Here is an 11041-nt window from a genome sequence, read left to right on the forward strand (position 1 = left end):
TGGTGGTGATAAGGGTCTTGGTGATAAACATCATTCTCCAGCAGCCTGTCCTGCCTTTAGTTAGATGCAGACTGGAGCAGGCATTTCTCCATGTGCCTTTGCACACAGGTCCATCTTCCCACCCAAGCAGATCGCTTTCAAGTGAAGTGGGCTGTTATTAACTGTGTGATCCGTTTACACCAGCTTTATCTGGCCAAATCACCAAGGCCAAACACCCAGAAGAGAGGGCCAGCCTTAGGAGACCTCTATCAAAGCTATTTGGAATCACAGAAGCAATTAATTACCATATGGAATTTGGTAAGCTGGCACCTTGGGGAGCAGCAAGGGTGTTCTCAGACACATTGACCTCAGTAAATATTTAGCTGTTCCTTGCCAGCACTTAATGTGGGAGAGGTTATAGGAAATCTAAGGTGGGTGCATAACTGTCTGTAGGAGGAAGACTACCAGGGTCAGGTTATTCACTCTCCCCTGTCAGCAACACAAATGCCAGTGTCCAGCCTTAAGAGAAACATCTGTGCTCACAGAAAGTCAGCCTTGGGTTCTGGTGGAGACAGACAATGTTAAGCTGCAGAGGCAAACCATCTTTTAACTGCCTTGCCCTGGAAGTAGTTTTTAGGTGCAGAATGAGGGGTTTGGTGGTTTTTCTGGATCACTATTTGCAGGGTGGTTAACTGCAGGGCCTTGTGGATGCCAAGCTCATGTTTCTGAATTGGTCCATTTGAGGGTAAAGAGGGACAGTTTTGCTGAACCCTACAGGAGTTCCCCAAACAGCTCCTTACACTGGCAGACTCTGCAACATTGGTCCATGGCACTATGAGTCAAACCTAGAGAAGCTGTTTGCAGCATCCCCATACTGTAGGCTCCCTTGTCTCAGCCCTCCTGGTCCTAGGAAGGGACACATACCCCTATTGCTTCTTGGCAGTTGGGCATTACACTGCAAAACATCTGAAACAGCAGATTTGGGCTAAACCAGATGAATATGCTGGGCTTGGGTAGCTCAAGCTGCTTTCTAGGCTTTGGAGAAAATGTGTTGTGGAGGCCTAATTCAGTAGCTCAGTGAGCTTTAGCTCACTGCCAAAAAAAATCTTTACTATGTGGATTCCTCTTGTTTTTCAGGCCCATAACTGGCTGTATGCCCAACTGACGTGGCTCTAGGGCATGTGCTGAGTCCCAGGTTGTAGGGAATGGATGGTTATTGTAGAACCAGAGGGCTTTGGGTTGGAAGGGACTTTTAAAAGGCACTGAGTTCAACCCCTCTGCAGTCAGCAGAGACATCTATCAGGTTGCTCAGGCCAAACTGACCTGGAATGATTTCCAGAAATGAGGCACTCGTCACCTGTCTGGGCAACCTGGGACAGTATTTCACCACCCTCAGTGTGAGAAATGTCTTAGAATCATAGAATCAATCAGGTTGGGAGAGACCTCCAAGATCATCCAGTCCAACCTAGCACCCAGCCCTAGCCAGTCAACCAGACCATGGCACTAAGTGCCTCAGGCAGTCTTTGCTTGAACACCTCCAGGGACGGTGACTCCACCACCTCCCTGGGCAGCCCATTCCAATGCCAATCACTCTCTCTGTGAAGAACTTCTTCCTGACATCCAGCCTAGACCTCCCCCGGCACAACTTGAGTCTGTGTCCTCTTGTTCTATTGCTGGTTGCCTGGGAGAAGAGACCAACCCCACCTGGCTACAGCCTCCCTTCAGGTAGTTGTAGACAGCAGTGAGGTCCCCCTCTGAGCCTCCTCTTCTCCAGGCTGCACACCCCCAGCTCCCTCAGCCTCCCTTCACAGGGCTGTGCTCCAGGCCCCTCACCAGCTTTGTTGCCCTTCTCTAGACACGCTCCAGCATCTCAACATCTCTCCTGATTTGAGTAGCTCAGAACTGGACACAGTACTCAAGGTGTGGCTGACTAGGAATGAGGCACTGCTGGACTTCTCACTGCATGGGTGATGGAACACTGGAACAGAGAGGCTCCCTCACTGGGGACATTCAGACCCCACCTGGATGTGTTTGTGTGTGACTTACTCTAGATTATGGCCAGCAGGTTGAGGAAGGTTCTTCTAGCACTCTACTCCACCTTAGTGAGACCTCACTTGGAGCGTTGTGTCTAATCCTGGGCTCCCCAGTTCAAGAGGGACAGAGAATTACTGAATAAAGTCCAGTGGAGGGCTATGTCAATGAGTAAGGAAAAAGAACATCTCTCTTATGAGGAAAGGTTGGGAAGTGGAGGCTGTTCAGGCTCCAGAAGAGAATGCTGAGAGGGAATCTGACCAATGTTTATGGATACCTTAAGGGTGAGTATCAAGAAGGGGCAGCATAAAGCAGACATGGCAGGCAAGCATGTAACTGGGAAGAGAGGGCAGGAGTGCTTGAGGAGAGGATTAAAGAGGGGAGAGTGCAAATCCAGTGATCATCTCAGGGGGTGATCCAGGGCAATGGTTTTGAAGTAAAGAGTAGATTTAGATTTGGCATTAGAAAGAAGTTATTTACAGTGAGGGTGGTGGAAGACTGGAATAGGTTGCCCAGGAAGGTGGTGGAGCCCACATCCCTACAGACACTCAAGGTCAGGCTTGATGGGGCTCTGAGCAACCTGATTGAGTTAAAGATGCCCCTGCTTACTGCAGGGAGCTTGGACTAGATAACCCAATGAATGTTACGATTCTATGATCCAAGCAGGGAGCTGAGGTACAATTTTAAGGGCAAATTTCAGGCAGCATGAGCAAGGACAAGGTCATCATAAGTTGTGCTTTGTGTGTCTTGTTGAGCAGATGGGGCTTATTTCCTTTATGTTTCCTTAAACTCATGATTGCTCACCACCTTCCTTCCCACTCCTAGTTACTCTGCTCTCTTCTCCCCTTGGTCATTTGTGTAAGTCATAGCTGGCTTTGGAACATAACCTTGTTGTGCCTCCTTGTGATGGCTTGGGTGTTCCCTGCCCCCCCCACTTTTAGAAATCACCCAGACTAGACTCAGCCGGCTCTGGAAATAGGAATGAAGCTTATATTTACAGCTGGCACAACATACAAGCAGATATTTACAGTATATACAGTTATAGACAGAAATATACAAGGTAAAAGGTAATACAGAAACACAGCAGCCCTCCCAGAAACCTGAGTCCCCAGGAGGGGCTCTCAACCACCCCTTCACCTTCCCCCTGCCCCTCTCAACCTTACCCCAGTCCCAAGGAAGAATGGAGGTTTGGTCAGGGGGTTAGGAAGCAAAGTGGATTACTCCAGAATGGAGGGTGAGGTTAGAGAGGTGCAGCTCAGCCAGCAGCCCCAGTGAGAGTGGTTATCTATGTTTCTATTTCTTGTTCCTATACTTCTCAGCAAGCCTATGAGTGAAGCAGACATCACCATTGTTTTCTTTCCACAGCCTGTAATCTAGTTCTTCTCACCAAAACATTCTAGCCTGCTTCAGACTAGCACACTCCTCAGATGTGAACAGATAACTCTAAGTCTTTATCAGATACAGATAGCTCTCCCCTAAGCAAGCAGCACATTTGCCAGTGGAGGACAATGAAGTTGTGTTTTCAGGTGCTTCAATGGAAGCCTTTGACCAGTAAAAGCATCTTCTGCTCATTTTTTTTCCCCCCTTGTGACCAGCTCATACTAGAAATCTGCTGGTGCTCTGAGCTAGGGAGTGAGAAGCTGCATCTGAAAAAACAGCACACCACCCACCACACCCTGGGTTCTACTGGCTGTGTGTTTTGGAACGGAAAGTTTGAACAGAGAGCCTCACCTCCATCCTCACGGCAGGGTGCTCCTGGGGGAGCAGCTGTTTGTGCTGCAGCAGCTCAGCTCACCTGGTTAAACCCACGATTGAAGCGAAGCTATTGAGAGGCTGAAATGCAATCCTTAACAGTTCAAACCCCAAACTGCTTGGGAAAACATCTCGCTAATCTGTGGTGGTTTGGAGGTTGGGTTTGAGGCGTGGGGGCAGACCTCAGCCCTCGGTGTTAACTGTGCCCAGCTGTCAGGCCCTGCTGCCCCTCCAGTCACTTGGATGTGCTTTTGGTATTATAGTTTTCCTTCTGAATAAATATTTGCGTTTGTAGTTCACAAACTTGAAGGGGGGTAGTGGAGGGAAGAAAAAGAAAGGCTTATTCAGAGCCAAGGAAAAAGTCACTAAAAATATTTTGCTGTCCCAGCTGCTGCGTTTGGGGAGAGCTGTGTTGGGAGGGTGCCCGTTCTGACCGCGTTCGAGGTGCCAGGAGGGGCTGGCAGGCCAAAAGGCAGCAGGAGGCAGAAGCAGCATGAGCCTGTGGCCACTGCCTGCTGCTGACAGAAGCGTCTTTACTTGCTAACGAGGCGTGTGAGAGGAGACACGGGAGGAGAACGTGGGAAGTCTGGGTCCAGCGCTGGGATGAGCACACACGTACTGCTGCATGCACAGGAACGTGGGCTCCCACACTGCTCTGCCCAGTTTGCCACCATCTGCCGAGGGTTAGGGCTGGGCTGGCCACCAGCTGAGTGACAGACATGCTCTAGGAGCCCCTCTCCCTTCCCAAAGGGAAGAGAAGGGGAATAAGGGAGAGAGACTGAAGGGCTGGGAAAGAAAAGTGAACCAGCTTTGATGAAGTAACAGCAGTGAAATGAAATAGGTACAAAGGGACACAAACCAATATCCAGCCTGTCCCCTGGTGTTAGTGACATCACAGCTGCCACTGATGTTAGGGGCAAGCCCCGGGCAAGTCTCAGACTGGACTTGGTGGCAAATGAGAGCCAGATTCAGGAGCTGGATTCTGGAACTGGATTCAGGAGTATGTGGATTTGGGTCAGAGGCAGAATAGACAGAGTCTTCCTCAGGCATTGGCCACCGAAGAAGAGGCTTGACCCTTGTGGTCCCTCAGATTTATCCTGAAGATGGTGTCCATGGGCTGGAATCCCTTGCTGGTCAGTTTAGGGTCACCTGTCCTGTCCACTCCTCCCCACAGGTGCCACCTCTGACTTCCTGCACTCCAACATGGGGCACGAGATGTAGCAGTGACCTTGGTCACAAGAGCAAGTCTAAGCCAGAGGCTTAAAGGCTTTCTGGACCCCAGTGGCAGTAACTGCAACCAGTGCTATCACCAGATGAAGCAGCCACTGTCTGTGCAGACATGCTGTGGATTTGGGGAAGTGCTGTCACTGTGCAGAGCCTCAGCTGAGAATTCAAACTGCTGAACAGAATTAGTTCTGTGCTAGCTCAGACCAGGACATCATCTCCTCCTCAGGTGCTTCCCACCGGGCACAAAGGGCAGGTTCAGCAGCCGTAGCTGGTGGCCAAGCCACCCCACTGAGAAGATGGTTTCTGTGGCTGCTGTGCTGAGGTGCAGCAGCCATCCAAGGCACGACAAGATCAGCCACCAGCCATCAAGGCTGCATTTGTGCAGCCTGCGCAGGGAGAAGCGCTCCTGTGGCGCAGCTCGCTGCCGCCTCCGCTCGCTGCGGTTCCAGGTGCTCACATGCAGGGCTGCCTCTCCTTCCCAAGGAGAATGGCAAATTCCACTCGCTGGCAAAAGCTGTGTTTTGTAGGGCCATTGGGAAGAGCTCCTGTGTGCTCCAAATATCCTCATATGTTGCACTGTGGCCAGAGGGAAGGTCTCTGGTGAGGGCTTTCCATGCTGCACCCAAACTGTTCCATGCAATACTGGCATAAGGAGCAGGGTGATGTTGAGAGGGTGTCAGATCCTGTCACCTACAGACAAGCAGCTTATGGGAAGGACAAACTTGTTTCTCGGGTCACAGCTTGTAAGGGTCTAAGAGCTGAGGTTGTGCATGGAGCTGTGTGTGATGTGTTGGGCAGGCAGAGAGCGACTGGAACATGGTGTCACTGCCTGTGGGATACCTTAGGTGTTAAGGACTTTTGCTCACTGGTAGATGGGCACAGGGCAATGATTAACCTCCCTGGGGTTATAGTCTTGCATTAAGTTTTGAGCTTGCTACCTAAGGTGGCACATGTTGGGAATGATGGCTGAGGAGGCAGGGTGAGTTTGAGCAGAGATGGAGCCTGCACTGGGGTGAAGCAATAGATTCCTTCTGAAGAAGTTGTTTCCCTGGAGATGTTCTGTTAGCACTGCTTCTCAGGCTATTAAAGGCAACCAAAGGAATCAGAACCAAGTCACTGTTCCTTGGGTGCCAACCGACTGAGTGGCAAGCCCCAGAAAGTAGTGGTGAATAGAGTTAAATACAATTGGTGTCTGGGCACAAGTACTGTTCCCTGGGGCTCCGTTTTGGGGCCTGTCTTGTTTAATATCTTTATCCAAAATCTGCATGAGGGGATTAAGTAAACCCTCGGTGACTTTGCAGATGACTCCAAATTGGGCAGGAGAGTTGATCTGCCCAAAAGTAAGAAGAGTCTGTAGAGGGAGGTGGACAGGCTGAAGCAATGGGCTGATGCCAATTATATGAGGTTCAACAAGGCCATGTGCTAGGTCCTGCACTTCGGCCACAACAACCCCATCCACACCCCAAGCTTGGGATAGAGTGGCTGGAAAGCTGTTCAGTAGAGAAGCACTTAGGGGTGGTGTTACGACAGCTGCCTGAACATGAGCCAGCAGTGTGCCCAGGTGGCCAAGAAGGCCAGCAGCATCCTGGCCTGTTTTAGAAATGCTGTGTCCAGCAGGAGCAGGAAGGTGATTGTCCCTTTGTACTTGGCACTGCTGAGGCCACACCTGGAGTACTGTGGTCAGTTTTGGGCACCTCAATACAAGAGGAGGTGCTGGAGCAAGGGCAGAGGCAGGCAATGAAGCTGGCAAAGGGCCTGGAGAACAAATCTTATGAGGAGCGACTGAAGGAGCTGGAGCTGTTCAGTTTGAAAAAGAGGAGGCTGGGGGGAGACCTCGTGGCTGTCTACAGCTGCCTGAAAGGACACTGTGGAGAGGCTGCTGCTGGCCTCTTCTCACAGGTGAATAGTGATGGAACAAGAGGGAGCGGCCTCAAGCTGCACCTGGATAGGTTTAGACTGGACATGAGGAAGAGCTTTTTCACACAGTGTCATCAGGGTTGGAAGAGACCTCACAGATCATCAGTGGTCAGGCATTGTAATGGGCTGCCCAGGGAGGTGGTTGAGTCACTGACTGTTTAAAGGTCATTTGGATGTGCTGCCTGGGGATATGGTTTAGAGTGAACCTGGTAGAGTAGGGTTCTTGGTTGGACTTGGTGATCCTGAGGGTCTTTTCCAACCGGAATGTTTCTGTGATTCTTCCATGTAACCAGCGGTAGGACGAGAGGCAACAACCTTAAAAGATGAAAAGAATCATAGAATCAGCCAGGTTGGAAGAGACCTCCAAGATCATCCAGTCCAACCTAGCACCCAGCCCTAGCCACTCAACTAGACCATGGTACCAAGTGCCTCATCCAGGCTTGTCTTTAAGTTGTACCAGAGGAGGTTTAAACTCAGTCTCAGGAAAAACTTCATTGCTGAGAGAGTGGTTAGGCATTGGAGCAGGCTTGCCAGGGCAGTGGTCCTGCAAGTCACCATCCCCAGAGCTGTTCAAAGGAAGTGTAGCCATGGCACTCTGGGACATAGTTTCCCGGTCACGGTGGTATTGGGTTGATGGTTGGACTTGATCTTAGAGATCCTTTCCAGCAGAAACAATTCGGTGGTTCATCGATTCCCACACACGCCTTAAAAGCTTCAGCCCTGCTTTGGATGTCCCTCAACACCCTCATCCCTCGGGCTGCTGAGAGAGCTCGCCATTTCTCACTGCTGAGCCCACACACATCTGGCCACCTCTGCCTTAGGAGGCTACTTTCTGCCTGGTTTACTTTCTAAACTCCCAGTTTGCTTTTTTCTTTTCACAGATTACAACAGCAACGAGCTGAAGACAGCGTGCAGGAAGCACGAGCTGTACGTTAGCTTCCAGGACCTGGGCTGGCAGGTGGGTGATGTTCCTCGCTGGCTAAACCTTGTTATGAAATGTTATCCAAACAGTGTCACGACAGTTCCACTCCAGGCTGCCATTCTGCTTTAAAATGTCCCTTGCCTCTCCTTGCTGAAGCCAGGCCCAGGGAAGGGCAAATAAATATTGCTGGTTGTGAGGTTTGATGAGATCCAGAGGAAGCTGAGTACTTTATGGGGCTCGCGCAGGCGGTCGTCCTGTGTCACTGGAGGAGTCACGCCGCGGGCAGGGGCTGGGATCTCTGTGCCTCTCGTGATAAGAAACAAACTGAGCAGCGCTTTCAACCACAGCCAGAGTCCTCTGGACAGCAGCTTGCTTTTTAACTTCGCCCATTGTGTTGAAATCCTCCACCCCTGCCCCGCAGTTAGGACTGGCTGTGGTAGGTGAGCTGCAGACTGGGTTTAGCTGAAGCGTGCTGAGGCCAGAGAGTTGTTTAGAATGAGGTTATTTAGGACCTGTCCATAGTATCATCAAACATCACATTGCAGAGAGTGGCCTCACTTGGGGTTTTTTTCTCCTTTCCCATTTCCATCAGCTCCTGTGTTTACCACATTATAATTCAAGATGCCAGGGCTGGCCCAGCTGCTTCTGTAAGAGCCCACACATGAAAGTCCTCCCCCAGCTAGTGGGACAAAAGCATTGTTTGGAGCTTATGACAGCTGCACCCACAACTGTGGCTGTGTGCTGACTCCATTCTCTAGGACTTGTTAGTGGCTTTTCCTTTCACTTAGAGAATCACAGAATGGTTTGGGTAGAAGAGACCTTTAAAGGTCAGCTATTCCAACCCCTCCCCATCTTTGTACTGAGCAGGCACATCTTCCTCTCGTGCACAGCCTTCTCACCTCCTCTTTAGCTCATTTACCCTGTTTCCAGGTGGGAAGCTTACTCCAGTTGTGAAGTTCACAATCTCAAAGGCACTGCCTTCACTTTTTTAGTTGGAGGCTTGAGCAGGAAGGTAAGATGCTGCCAAAGGAAGGCCACAGACAATCAGGGTTCCTTGCAGGAGTTGGAATTCAGATCCTACTGATTGATGGAGACAGGGCAGCAGCCCCTGCAGTTGTTGAGTGCTGCTGTCTCCTTCAGAGCATGCATCAACTTTTTTAGCAGAGCACTTCCCTCAGTCTGGGCCAGCAGGACCAGGGCAGTGATTGTGCTGCTGTACTTGGCTCTGGTGAGGCCACACCTTAAAAACTGTGGCCAGTTTGGGGCTCCTCTCTACAAGAAGGATGTTGAGGTGCTGTGACATGTCCAGAGAGGGGCAGTGAAGCTGGTGGAAGGTCCAGACAGCAAGTCTTAGTAGCACTGAGTGAGGGAACTGGGGTTGCTTACCTTGGAGAAAAGGAGGCCGAGGTGAGAGCTGTAACTCCCTGAGTTTGTAGTGAGGTGGGAGTCAGTCTCTTCTCCCAGTGCTCTCAAGTTGCACCAGGGGAGCTTTAGGTTGGGGTTTATGAGAACTTCATTCCCCAAAAAAGGCTCGTCAAGCCCTGGAACAGGCTTCCTAGGGAGTCCGAGTGGTGGAGTCTGGACGAGACTTCAAAGTCATATAGAGAGACATGGCTAAGTGGTGACCTGACAATGCTGAGTTAACAGTTGGACTTAGTGATCTTAAAGAGCTTTTCTAACCACAGAGATGCTGTGATTCTGTATTGTATTTTAGGCTCTACTGGCTTCTGTAGCAAGATAATGACTGTCTTATGAAAAGCAGCACAGGGAACAAATTTAGAGCGAGCTGCTTCAGTAAAATGAAGGGGTGGGTTTGCTGTGCCCAGGGATCCTCACAACAGCAGTGTTAAAGAGCAGCCTTGGTTAGCAAAGCTGCAGCAACACTCTCTCGCTGTAGCCAAATTAAGCCTAACTCAGGGAAGTGCTGTCAGGTAAAGGGGAAGTCATCTAAGAATTACGTGCACGTACCAGTATGTCTTCCTGTGGTGGGACACCAAGGGAAGTGAAATGCCACCTGCTAATTGGTGATGCTTTTCATTTCCCTTTGGCCGTTTTGTGTCAGTGGAAGAAAAGCTGTGTTTTTTGTTAGCCCTTTGGTGAAGAAGCTCCTGCTTCATAGCATGGCACTTGTGAAATCATGGAGTCAGTAAGGCTGAGAAGGCCCTCTAAGTGCAGCTGCCAACACAGCACTGAGATAACCACTAAACCTGAAGTGCCATGTCTGCAAGGGTTTCTGAACACCTCCAGGGAGGGTGATTCCGTGTCCTCCCTGGGCAGCCTGTTCCGATGCCTGACTACTCTTTCAGTGAAGGAATTTTTCCTAACAGTGAACCTGAATCTCCCTGGTGCAATCTGTCCAGTTGTGAAATACCTGGGAGAAGAGATCAATCCCACCCTTCCCACCCCCCACCTCACTACAACTTCGTTTCAGCGTGCAGTAAGGTATCCTCTCAGACTTCTGTTCTCAACTTGCCACCAGGGCCACTGGCTTGCCCATGCAGCTGTCCTGTTCCTTCTTGAGGAGCCTGGCAGAGGTGGAAAAGCTCTTTAACAACTAAAACTTCCTTAGTGTGGCCTAAGTTGAGTGCAAGAGTTTCCAAAGAGTGTGTAATGTCTGTGAAGCACCACAGTGTTTTATCTTCCAGTTCTGGAGCTCCCTGGCTGAATTTGACGTGATTTTCTCTGGGAGGGGACAGCAGCTGAGGCTCAGCCTAACCTGTAGGACATGTTGGACAATAAAGACATCCAAACCACACTACCCACAAGGCAAACCAGCAAGAGTTTGAGGAATGGAACCCTTCTAATTTGTGGCAGTTAAACTGTGCATAGATATGCACCATTCTTTGGGTATTAAAATCAGTGTGGCCATGGAAAAGTCATGGCTCAGGAAAAAGTCCCAACTCCCTCACCCCCCCAAATCCTAACAGTTTCAGTGAAAACACATTTTCACCCTCAAGAAAAATGTCAGTGGAACATTTTCAGCTGCTCTTAATTGCCTGCAGTTGCCTCTGCAAGTTGGCAGCTTCTTAATTTGACTCACATTCTGTTTGCTTCCTAAAAAGGACTGGATCATCGCTCCAAAGGGCTACGCCGCCAACTACTGCGACGGGGAGTGCTCGTTCCCGCTCAATGCCCACATGAACGCAACCAACCATGCCATCGTACAGACTCTGGTAAGGCTCCAGGGAGCTCCCCCCAAAGCTGTCCTGTCTC

General features: G+C 50.3%; 1 protein-coding gene across 1 annotated transcript in view; it reads left to right on the plus strand.

Annotated features, from left to right (window-relative positions):
• Nucleotides 1-11041, plus strand: part of BMP6 (bone morphogenetic protein 6) — a 101985-nt gene that overhangs the window by 89483 nt on the left and 1461 nt on the right. Inside the window, exons 5-6 of the mRNA XM_064161160.1 lie at nt 7788-7864; nt 10891-11001. Coding sequence (XP_064017230.1) covers nt 7788-7864; nt 10891-11001 — 188 coding nt within the window. The remainder of the gene's footprint in view (nt 1-7787; nt 7865-10890; nt 11002-11041) is intronic.

Source organism: Pogoniulus pusillus, chromosome 21 (genome assembly GCF_015220805.1).
Source record: "Pogoniulus pusillus isolate bPogPus1 chromosome 21, bPogPus1.pri, whole genome shotgun sequence".
Classification (NCBI taxonomy): Eukaryota; Metazoa; Chordata; class Aves; order Piciformes; family Lybiidae; genus Pogoniulus; species Pogoniulus pusillus.